The sequence below is a fragment of the Podarcis erhardii genome (assembly GCF_964252035.2).
Source record: "Podarcis erhardii genome assembly, chromosome: 2".
NCBI classification, from domain to species: Eukaryota; Metazoa; Chordata; class Lepidosauria; order Squamata; family Lacertidae; genus Podarcis; species Podarcis erhardii.
The window spans coordinates 39,100,737-39,113,447 of NC_138498.1; the positions used below are offsets into that span (position 1 = coordinate 39,100,737).

Below are 12,711 nucleotides of genomic sequence, written 5' to 3' on the forward strand. Positions count from 1 at the left end.
CAGGGTCAAATTACCTTATAGGTAGGTAGGTAGGTAGGTAGGTAAGTAGGTAGGTTGATTTATTGTTTGCTTTGGTCATTTTAAATATTTTGTAAGCCACCCTAGGAATTGATACTGCAGTTGAAGGATAGAGTATAAATTATCACATAAATTCTTTTTTTTTTTTAAGCCAATAAGGAAGAAGATTAAAGTGGCTAGACTGTGCTTATCAGAGCAAGGCTAGACTGTTTTCTTTCTTATGATATGAGTTAGAATATAATATTATTTTGATTAAAAGCAGAATTAAATGCCTATCTCCAGTTGGTTTTGTACTGTTTTTAAAACTATTTTAGTTTTTATGTCTTAAGAAGCAAAAGGTGATTCATAAATATACAAATAATAATTGTTATCTTTTTGTATCTATATTTCTAACTAGCCAAAGACTATCATTTTAGTTTCAAGTGGCTTACACTTTACTGTTTTTTCAGTGCACAATAGGCTAAGGTGCCTCAAGACTGCTGTTTATTACAATACAACTAACTATCCCCCTATAAAATGATTCTGTACACCAGATACTAGATTTCATCCCCTACAGACTCATCCAGATTGAGCTACTTCAGCCCGCTCTGTTAGGAACTTGAATGCTGGAATTGCAGGAGTTTGTAGCTTGAACTGTATTATTGTGTCCTTGTGTGTGCCAACAAGCAAGAAGTTCTGTCGAGCAGGATTAACTTAGGAAGCTGCCTTATACCAAGTCAAACCATTGGTCCATCTAGGTCAGTATTGTCCACAGTATTGTCCAGGGTTTCAGATGGGACATTCCCAGTCCTACCCGGAGTTGTCAGATATCAAACTTGGGACCTTCTGTATGCAAAACAGATGCTCTACAACTGAGCTACAGCCCTGCTACACTGCTACTTGTTTCCAATTAAATTAGAAACCATACAACTTTCAGCAGGAATTGCGTGCTCCCTGCACAGTAGAACCCCATGTCAAAATTATTCATACAGCCATATAGACTATGGCCTTTATGCAAACATGGCATGATGCAGACTGTGATTCCCTGCCATAGTGCATCCTTTCAGAATTTGACCCATGGGTTTGTGCTAAGGCAGATGTTCTATTAGAGGGGATAGTAAAAGAATCAGTATATTGAAGGCCAGTTCCCAAAATTGACTTCCTCCTGCTAAGTGGAATGCTGCTTTATAACAAAATTTGATATAGCTATACATGTTCCATAAAGGTTGGGAGGAAGCAATTAACCCACTGAAAAACATGCAGATCCTTTCCTACCATGTATCTGACTTTCCCCAGGGAATTAATAAATCAGTGTCTTACCTTGTGTGGTATCAGGTGGACTGTAAAGCAGGGTTGAGCTGCCCAATACTGTAAAATAAAAATGATAGATCCTTTATCAAAGGTCCAGTAATAAATTATAGAGTAGCAACTGATGGGCAGATTTTAAATCCCTATTGACACAGGCTATCTGTGCTCAGAAATGTCAAATGCAGCAGGAATGTACTGGGATGTGAAGAATTCAGGGTGAGATTCTATTCCTTTTAAACTCGAGCTTCTCACACTCTTACCTTTAAGCTGTTGGTGCAAGGACATGAGAGGCTGGTCCCAAGACTACTTATATAGGAAGTGATTTGCATATACAGCAGCCTCCTCTTCTTTCTTCGGTCAAAACCTTTTTGGCAACCTTAACTCCCAGCAAGATTTCCATTCATATTTGACGCGAACAGATATAATTAGATCTTTCAGCTCCATGAATCAATCTAAAAATAAATTGACAAGAGGAGGGAAGAGTGGGTGGCAGCCTATATATTGTGGTCTGATCCTGATACCAATTTTGTGTTCTGGTAGAGGAGAGAAATATATGCATCTGATGCTGTTAGGGTTCAGTGGGAGTGCAACATATTGCTCAAAGGAAACCCAGATGCTTATGATAGAATGAATGGCAGTAAATATGTTTTAACTGGTAAGGAGAGAAGAGGAGAAGGCTGGTGAGTGCATAGTGAAGCTGAAATAAATATTTGTAGTAATTTGAAATTTGCTAAATTTTCCAATTTTACTTTTTTTCAAATTTGGATTAGGAAAATTCAAATTCATCTGAAGTATTGAAATGTCAGTACTTTAGTCAAATATGTTCTTTTTTGGCAAGCATCAAATATGAAATTTTGCAAGCTGTGAGCTATCAAACATCATCAAATAAACACCACTGTGTGTAATCTGTCATGTGCTGTCAGATACCGAATACAGTTGCTTGCCAGACACCAAATACAAATGTTAAGCACCATTGAATGTTAACTGTGAAATACTGTACTGTTATAGATTAAATGAGTGCTTTTTTTCCCTTAAAAATGTTTAGGGGTACTCTCATTTTGGCTGCTCCAGCAAGCATCTGGGTGCAAAAACACAGTTTATAAGGCTAGGAGACATACACAGGCTAGACATTTGCTAAATAGCATGTTGCTAACTATCTTGTTTCTTCTTAAATAATTACAGCCATGGGGGGAGCCTAGTGCTTACTAGGAAGGCAGAGCACACAAAGGGATCCTTTTTCATTTTAGCCATGATCAGAATAGAGACACACACTCTATATCACACACGCAACCCTGCACAGCTAGGAGCCTTGTGAAAGACTCTTTTCCTAAGAGTCCTAGCCAAACTTGGAGGGCTAATCTCAGTTTTCATAGAATCATATGTTTGGAAGGGACCCTGAGGCTCATCTAGTCCAACCCTCTGCCTTGAAGGAATCTTTTGCCCAACGCAATGCTTGATCCCATGACTTTGAGATTAAGAGTCTCATGCTCTACCGACTGAGCTATCCCAGGTCTGATCATGGTGTGGGAGTGACAGATAACCACGGTGCTTTCCCAGTAAGAATTATGTTTTCCTATTCCTGTAATTATTTAAGGAAAAACAAGATACATGGCTGCATATTACATAGTTGATCAAATTTGACCCACAGTCTTTCCCTCTCTCCACTCCACATTTTTCTTCCTTCCCTGCTTCTCAGTTCTTCACAATCCACTATCTTACTTTTGTGTTCCTTAATCCTTTGACTGAAACTTCTAGTTTCTGTTTTCTTGGTCTGCAAAGTGGCACTGGATGTGAGAGAGAAGCCATTCATAATACGTTGATGGACCTTGTAGAGATGGAGGTGCAGAAATGAAGCACAATAATGGTAAAAGAATTGAGGAAAGCAAAAAAGGCGGTTTGAAACTACTCACAGTCTTCTTCTGCACAGTCACCCAATGGGATGAAAAAGACCAGTGCTATTTTTCTCGAAAAAAGGTGTCTTGTTCTCTTATAATGGCAATAGCACATACCTGAGAGCTGCCAGAACTGAGTTCTGGCAAGTTCTGGCCAGAAAAAAAGCCATGGAAAGACCTTTTTGGTCAGTGTCAACTAAAATGAGAGAAAATATTCAAAGATGGTACTACACACCCATGAAAAGCCACAGGTTAAATTTTAGCTATGTTCCCTTTGTAACCTGATATCACACCTTGATTTGCTCATCCTTTGTCTCCCAGATTCTGCCTTGAAACTGTCAACCAAAGCTAGTTTCTGACTTTCACCATTGTGACTTACAATCCCTAAATTAGTGTCCTAATTCTCAGCTACAAACAATGCCTGTATGACAACCACCACATATTCATTGAATTTTACCTCCCCTTTGATTCTCAGACAGGTCAGGCATAACAAATTAACCACTTAATCCCCAAACAAATCTAAATGCAAGAATTACATTTTATATCATTCTCATGCTTTAAAACAAAAATATATGGCTTACATCTTGCTGCTGCTGCTAATTAATAAAATAAATAAATAAATAAATAAATAAATACTCTACATTTTCACATGGGGACTTGAGGTGGCTTACAGATAAAAATAAGAACTGCTAAAAACATAGTAAAACAATAATTAAAAAACAATTGAACACTGATAAAATTAAATCTATATAAAATCTATTAAAACCCTACCAATAATGACAGTAAAACAGCATAGCACCAGCACTTTCGTTAAAAGCAGTCCATTCCCAAAAGCCTGTTGGTTACAAGAAAATCTTCACCTGCCAGCAGAAGGACAAGAAGGAATTTAATTTTGAGTCGTAACTGCAACCTTCTTTGTGAACTGCTGATCATGGAATATTACATATATCAACTATCTGGAGAACTCCTAACATACAGGAAATAACTGGAAAATATTCAACATCAAAATCTGTATATGAGAAACCTGAGATTCAGCCCATTATTTTGTCTTACAAAGATTTCTAGTTTCTCTTTGCTATGTTCTTACTGTTCCCATTTTCATGCCTTCATCTCCTATTCTGCAGCCTCCTTTGCACATATACTCCATGCTGATATATGTTACTGCACAGTTAAGATGAACTGTGCAAGCCTGTCAGATTATTCAGCTAGAGAATGTTAAATTCGGTTTATAGGTGCTGTACATATATGTGTGCTTGCTTGTTAATAAAGTATCTCTTCTAAATTGCTATGTTGAATCTGGAACTTCATGTTAAACATAACACATGGTACCAGGAGTGAAATACATGATTTCTGGAAGTTACAATAGAATATTTGCAGGCTTTACTTCCATTATACCTCTTACATGAGGCAGCTGAATAATGGAAAGAGAAATTTAAAACAGCCATTGTTTTCCTGTCAGTGTGAAACACTGAGAGGGAAATTGTCTACCATTAAACAATGGTAGAGATTTGAGTAAAGCAGGGATAGAAGGATACTGAGGGTTTTTTAAAGGAAAAACCCCAAAGCAAACAACTTTAACGGGGGGAAACAAAGATGGGTACAACACAGATGCTAACACCAATAGGCTAATGCAACATAGCCTTTCCCAACTTCCTTCTCACTGTACTCAGACCTTATTTGAAATTGCCACTCCCCCACCCCACCACGTCTATTCAAATATCTGCCATTGTTTCGAATCGCCACTTTCCCCCTCTGTTTTCTCCTTCCATGCTTTACTCACACCTGCTGTTGTTGTAAACCACTACTTTCCCCCTGTGAGTGTCCCTTCCTCCTCCCTCCCAAGTGATAGCCAATACTGCTGTGCAACCTGCTTTCTCTTTTGCTCCACTATCCCACTGTGGCCATGAAAATCCAGGATTGTCATGCAGCACTACAAATCTTTCAATGGGGGCAATGCGACGACAGCCTTCCATTTGTATGTATAGGAAGAAAAGAGTTACTCTTAATTTACTGCAGACTCTGGCTTTCGTTAATCAGCTTTCTCTATGTATTCTTCAGCTCTGAATTTGAGTGACAGGGCCTATGGGAAACTTAGGGAGGTCAGATTTCATGGTTGGCACAAAACAATCTGACAGACGTGTTTGGCATTCTAAGAATTTAAAAGACGAGACTCAGAAACTCAGCTGGTGCAAGACAGTATTACTCCAATGGCATTCTCAAGACTTATTTATGTTTATTCATCATAACAAAAGTGTTATATTCAAAGTAGCACTAAGGGGAACATTCCATCAGCACAAAGATTTTTCCTTATATAATAGAACATCCCCACCTCTTCTCCCCGCACACTGCTAAGTCTGTTCTGGGAGTTCCCAAACCCTCTGAAGCAAAGATGGGGCTGGGGGGCACACAAGGGAGGAGAAGGGTGAAATCATTTTGTACAATTATTTAATTGAATACACCCAAAGGGATATTCTGATTGTTTGAGCATACAATCTATAGTGCTCAATGTTATTCTTTTATGTATGAACAGTATTTTTATGCCACCTTTACAACCAAAGTTATCTGAGTGGCACACCTAAACATTGTTAAAACATAACAAACAATTACAGTATTAAGGCACAGTGTAGCATAGATTAAGCAATACAGTTAAATACAAACAGCCCTTAAAAACTTTTAAAAGTCAAAATATCAAAATCCATTTAAAAGGCACAGAGAATAAGAAGTCTCTGCCTCTCTGGGGTGCTAACACAGAGAACCCCTTCTTCCTTATAGCCACATGCCGGATCTCACTTGGCAGTGGCACTCCAAAGAATGAATGACCTCAAAGTTCAGTTAGGAGCAGTGATTTTTCCAGGGGTACTCAAGGGTACACAGTACCGGCATCTTTGTTGTTGTTGAAAAGCGTGGCACTTACTTATAACAACTTTATGGCGAGTACCGACATCTTTTTTTCTAGGAAAAAATCATTGGTTAGGAGTAAATCATCCTTCACATAGCTTGACCGCAAGCTCTTTAGAGCTTTATTTATTTATTTATTTATTTATTTAAATTAATTAATAATTAATTAATTAAATTTGTATGCTGCCCTATACTCATAGATCTCAGGGTGGTTCACAACATAAAATTGCAATATTAAAAAAACACAAAATACATAATAAAAATAAGAACAGAAACAAACCAATAATCGCCCCTTCCACAACACATTTAAAAGGGCATCTGCACATGGCAAGGTGGAATACAACATATAAAATCCACAAAGATATTCCTAGAAACAGCATCAAATACTGATAGTGTCAGGGACGCAGCGGGAACACAGGGAGGGGAGGAGATGGAGAGCGAGGGGGAGCAATCCGAGGGCAGCGTAGGAGAAGAAGACAGTAGCCCGAGAGATTCCATGAGCCTCTCCAGCGAATCAGAAGATTCACAGAAGGGGGCGCCGGTGGCCAGGGCAAGGGGGGCCCCAAGGGGGACACCCCAGAAGCAAGGGGCCAGCGGGGACTCCCAGAGCAGCAGTTGGAAATCAGGACCAGCTTCCCCACCAGAGCGCAGTGGGGGGGAGGAGTCCCAGGTATCGGGACCAGCGTATTCACCACCAGCGAGAGGAGATGAGTCAGGATTGACCACGCCTCCATCGGAGAGCGGGGGAACGGTCAAGAGGAAGGTTGCCGGCTGGGCGCGCGTGCCAAGTTCAAATGTACAGGCGAGCAGCACAGCAGGTAGCCCGGATAGGGAACCAGGTCCTAAAGCCCGCCGGAAGGAGGGGGAAGAATCAGGGGGGTCAGCGTCAGAAGAGTCCAGAAAGGATGAAACCCCAGCGGGCAGGAGGGCCCAGAGGAGGAAGGAACTTAGGAAGAGGTGGAGCACGGCTAGAGTCTTAAACTGGTGTGGAAGGGGAGGAGACTCAGATGGAGCTTCGCCGGTCTAGGGGTTAAGACGTAGAGTTGCACGCTGCGGCTTTGAAATGGAAACCAAACTTCAATAAAGACTTTTGTACATAACGACAGCCTGGCGTTGGTCCTCTGTGAGCTGGGACCAAGGGGCAGCTCTGACAGATAGGATTCAAAAAGAAAATTCATGTTGTAAAGTCCTGTCTAAACAAAAAGAATTATAAATGCAAAATATGTCTGAAGGAAGGGAGGGATTGTTTGTGGAAAGCCAGTAGCGTTGATAAAGAACTGGTGTAATATGCTCAAAATGTTCAGTTAACAACCTTGCATTCTGATTTTAGAAGTTTCCAGGCCACTTTCGAAGGAAGCCCAATGTGATGCATTACAGTAATCTAATCAGGAAGTTGCTAGAGCATGGATAACTGTAACTAGGTTATCCCCAAGTTGGGTCACAGTTCATTTGTCAGATGCAACGGATAAAAGGCACTTTGAGCCACTGAGACCACTCGTTCCCTGAGTGACAATGTTGGATCAGTGGAGTTCCCTCAAACTGCAGGGAAATGCCTCCAGAACATGCTGAATACCACTCAAATAGGAACATGAATCATCCACTAGCAATACCTTCATCATGTCTAGACTGAGTCTTAGTTTATAGTCTTTGATCTAGTCCATTACTGCATCTGAGCACACAGAAGACATCCTGCCTCTCCAGGATTTGATGAAAAAGAGAGATGGAGCTGAGTGTCATTTGCATATTAATGGAACCTTTGTCCAAATCTCCAGATGATTTTGACCCATTTTCATTCAGATGTTAAGCAACGTGGAGGAACAGATGAAACACTAAAACATAATTTCCAAGTGGTCAAGAAGAAATCTTCTAGCATCAATTCCAAGTCGTCCAAGTAGGAGTAGAATCACTGCAAAGGAGAACTTGCGCCCATCATGGGCTGACTGAGTTCTGGCTGCGCAGCCCCACTCTCTTGTCTCAGAGAGCATCAGTGGGCTTTACTGCCTAGTAGGGCAAAACCAAGGAAGAGCAACACCAAAGAAGACCAAGGATGAGTGCCAGCGGAATCACCCTGGCATCATGAAGACACCATGTCATTTCTGTTCCTGTACCAGACTTTAATGTCATTTTTATTGTGATAATCTTTTGTAAACTAGATTGAGAGCCTGTGAGGGTAATAAAGTGGGATAGAAATGTTCTAAAAATAAAGCAAATAAGTAAAATATATAGTCATAGCTCATCTGTATATACTCTGTTAAACAGAAGAATCATTGCCCACAATGAGGCACAAAAACAGCAGGAGCCAGGTGGCACTTTTAAATGTATTTCATCCAAAATGTATTTGGGGGTTAGACCAGATGACCCTTGGGATCCCTTCCAACTCTACAATTCTATTATTCATCCTTCCCATAAGCTTTAGATTTGACCTTCAGAAAAATGATCTATCCTTCTTGTTACTTTAAATTAGCACCCAGAAGCAAATGGAAATTTTTGTTGTGCTATGGTCTTGCTTCCCACTCACAAGGATTTACTGCTTTCTGAAGAGCACAGAGAAATTCATATAGATTATCTCAGACATGGCATATTCAATATGGCACTTGTAGGCATCACAGCTCTCTCAAACACTCCCCTTGGTGCCCCCTAAGTGCTGCCTTTCCTTTAAAAATGGGCTCCTTTGGGAGGAAGAGTGGTGTATGAATTTAATAAAGGAAGGAAGAGTTCTTTGTGGTTTTGATTTTTTATTTTTTTGGGGTTGAGATAGGATTGTCTTGCTTTCTTTTATGTTTCGTTTGTTTTTCTTTTTTTGCTGGATAGGTTTTTTGCTTGGGATTTATTTTATTTTTTTTGTAGGTGAGGATTCTGAGCCCACAACAGTGTCTTAGATTCCCATTTGTGCATCTGAGCCCAGAAAAATTGAAGATTCCAATCTTAGATATACACAACCACCTTGTATGATAGACTGGTATTATATTATCCTCATACTATAATGGGCAGCAGGCAGGGGGTACTGAGACTGAGATGGTACTTTGCTGAAACGTGCACTCCCTGCTTTGGGGTTTGATGCTTCAGTGCACTTCCCTCATTGGTGTTTGAAGCAATGTACACATGATCAGATCATAGCTGCCAACTTTTCCCTTTTCTTGCGAGGAATCCCATTCGGAATAAGGGAATTTCCCTTAAAAAAAGGGAAAGGTTGACAGCTATGGATCATATAGTCCCTTGAGAAATAATGCTGTCTGATGCATTTCCCCTCAAACCAGCTTCTGTCTGATTTGAAAACATAAGCCACAGTAAAGTTGAGGTATGTACATTTGGGACATCCATTGTGCATGTGCAGATGAAGCGCATTGCAGGCATGGGGAAACCAAATAGGGAAAACGCATCTGGTAAAGACATCCCTGCCCTGTCTCTGATGTGTATGGCAAGTGGAAATGTAACTTAAAGGTGGGGTGGGCGGGTGATTACTTTGCTACACTTTTCTGGGGGGATGCAGGGGTACACATACCCCTAAACATTTTGTGAAGCTTTGTACTTTTGTCCGTTTACTGTAATTATTTTCCCAATTTGAACTATAAAATGGTGATTTTCTTGAGTCAAAATGAGAGTACTCCTAAACATTTTTTAAGAAAAAAAAGCACTGCTTTCAGCCACTAATGTGTACATAGCCTAAGACTCTGCTGCTGCTGCTGCTGCTGCTGCACCAGCAGCAGCACACAGATCAAATTCATTTTGTAAGCATAGCACACATCCTACCTTTTTCCCTGACAGGGACTCAAGGCTGCTTACCACAAAAAAATTATTTCATTCCATTTATCTGTTGAAGGTCTTATACACGATCACTTCCCTCGCACATTTTTTCTAAACAATCTAGTGAGGTAGGTTTGGCAGAGAGGTTGCAGTTTGCTCAAGGTGACAGGTGTGTATGTGTATATGACGTCTTTATGTGCAGTGAGATCAAAATGCAGGAGAAGCTTCCTAATGCAGACTATAACGTCCCTGTTTTCATCTCAGAAATACTGGAAGGTATGGGCTCAACCCATGATAGATGAAAGCATCATACTAAAGGATAAATGTCATATTTTATTATCCCTGCTTACTTCCAAGATGCTTTGATATTTATCTTCTATATTCACTTTGCTGGTGTTTTGAATGGTGTTTTTTAAAAAAATAAAGTTGAAGTTGTTTTCTCATCCTGACTGACTTTCTTTGGTGAAGAATCAATATATTACAAGTTTTAATGGGGGTTCCGCCCCTCTCCACCAGAAAATATTTATATTGCAGCTTAATCTAAGAATGCTGTACCTTTTCTTGATCTCTTGTGAAATTCAAAAACATGCATGCTTGTCATTATCTGATGAGGAAAGACTTACTAATCACTGTTGAATAACTTCACTGGCTAAACAGTTTGTGTCACTGTTTGTGGTCACTGTTTTTAATATTGTATTTTAAATTGTTGTAACCTGTCTTGGGGCCTTAGGGTAAAAAGTGGGTAAATAATAATAATAATAATCTGTAGAGTAGAGATGACTGTTCACAGCTCAGTCAGGCATTTGAAGTTGTTTTCCTTTAGGGATACTTGTTCAAATGTTTAAATTTGTGAGTACTAATCCATTTAATTTGTCTCAAATGTGACTGAAGCAAAGGGAAACCAAGTGCTTGATCCACAAACCACTTAAGCTTTCCTGCTTGGATTTTGGACCACCATCCTAACCATGTCTAGCTAGAAATAAGTCCCAGTGAAATCAATGGAATTGACTCCCAAGGAAATGAATTTAGGATTACAGACTTAAACCACCTAGCCCAGAATAATCCAATTGGAGTATAAAAGGGACTTCTCCATTCAAAATTGTCTGACTCAAAATAATGGTAACAATAAGATCTATATTGACTTCTCCTCCAGTTAAATAATTATACTACTGAAACTAAGAAAGCTTTGGTTAGCCAGAAATTATGATGTACATGAAATGCTATGAAAACAATAGTACTGTATAGAAAAGCAACGCATAAAATCTTTTTTGTCATCTTGCAAAGGAATCTACAATCTTTATTTTCTAGAAACTGAACAATGATAATTACAAAAGTGACAAAGAGCTTCACATTTTGCGCTTCTCTTCAGTCACTCTACATCTCTTTGTTGAGCTTATTCTTCGCTTACAACAACTTTCTTGTGCACCTCTCGGGTCTTCACCCGGAGCTTGTTAACCTGGGACTCAGCAATGTCAGCCCGCTCCTCAGCCTCTTCCAGCTCATGCTGGATCTTGCGGAATTTAGACAGGTTCACATTGGATTGTTCCTCCTGAGAATGGATAAAAAAATATGAATCAAGGTACTGGATTTTTAACACTTAAATAGTATAAATGATTTTGAGTATAGGAGAAAGCATAAATCTCAGTAGCAGCATTGGGACATAATGCCAAACCTTGGTTAGTTTAGCTTGACTGTTCTTTGTACATTCAGACCTGCCCATGATATTATTGGTCAGTATATTACCACTTTAATACTATTATATGAGTTGATAATGTCTTTAATAGACTACAGAAATGCACAGTTTTTATTGTGAACTCCAATATGTACAGTAAAGTGGTATGCAAAAGTGACTATTGCTATTTCATATTGCTTTAATTACTCAGACTGCTAAAGGATCTTCTCTTAAAAACAATATGAGCAAGGTTTCTGCAATCTTCCCATTATGAAAATTTGGGTTCATGTTACTGAGGGCACAATCCACTGATAATTTTTCTCACATAAAGACTCTCCTCCCTGAAAGAGAGGGGAGTGGTTGTGGGCGGGAGCCCGAACACTGCTCCTAGCAGGGGGCGTTGCCCCCTGCCTCCAGCTCACCTGGCTGGCGCTCACGCCCCCCCCCACGGTGGCCATCCAACCAGGTGCCTCGGGGGGGTGTCCTTTATGCTGCAGTGCCAGCCTCTCCCCGGCCTCATTTCTCGTCGTCGTCCTATGCGAGTCACCCACCCTCCACTCCCTTTGAGTTAGGGCTTAGGTCATTGGCCTTGCTATGGACCTTAGGTTGGTCGCCCCAGTTGCCCGGGGGGCCTGGTAGGAGTTTTTCCATTTGGCATTAGGCTTGTTGGTTTTTTCGCCTACCTCGTAGCAATAGTCACAACTTTTTGTGGTATTGGTGGGTAGGTTAGGCATTGGAATAATGTGTTGTGGTGTGTCGAAGTGCTAGGTGTGGCCATCGCCTATGCCTTCAATTTTTAGGGGTATTCCGTTAAAGGAATCTGGCGGTCGTGTATTCTGTCCGAAGCCTGCTTGGCGGGAGGCCATGGCACGACCCTCGGTGACATCAGGGGTGAGCCTATAGTTGGATTAGCATCAACAGGTGATGAACCACTGGTGAATAAACCCACTTGTTTCGCGATCCAATGCCTAAGCCAATACGTTTTCATTGCTGTAATCAATAAAGTTGTGGCCTTTTCTAGCCCATTAACCTTATATCACATGTCCCTGTGTATTTATTTCACTTCGCGGCGGTCGGGTCCTCGAACCACAAGTCTCACTTATGTGAAACTCCCCTGTTTCATGCAACTAATTCTGCCACATGGAGACTAATTCATTTTGTACTTATTGATAGAAATGAAACCTTTGCTATATCAAATTT

General features: G+C 40.3%; 1 protein-coding gene and 1 long non-coding RNA gene across 4 annotated transcripts in view; one reads left to right on the forward strand and one right to left on the reverse strand.

Annotated features, from left to right (window-relative positions):
- LOC309335559 (myosin-1B) overlaps positions 1–12,711 on the reverse strand; it is an 89,367-nt gene that overhangs the window by 22,415 nt on the left and 54,241 nt on the right. The window contains exons 1-2 of one of the 2 annotated variants that reach the window (XM_081850647.1): positions 1,566–1,629; positions 1,318–1,365 (exon numbers count right to left, since the gene is read on the reverse strand). Coding sequence is in view for 1 of the 2 variants with exons in the window: in XM_081850648.1 (XP_081706774.1) it covers positions 11,233–11,388 (156 nt within the window). In the remaining variant the exon portion in view is untranslated. Of the gene's footprint in view, positions 1–1,317; positions 1,366–1,565; positions 11,389–12,711 lie in introns of those variants that run through there. The other variant, XM_081850648.1, reaches the window with a different exon arrangement.
- The window catches only part of LOC309335720, a 164,164-nt gene that overhangs the window by 21,335 nt on the left and 130,118 nt on the right, over positions 1–12,711 (forward strand). The gene's annotated exons all lie outside the window — the stretch shown is intronic.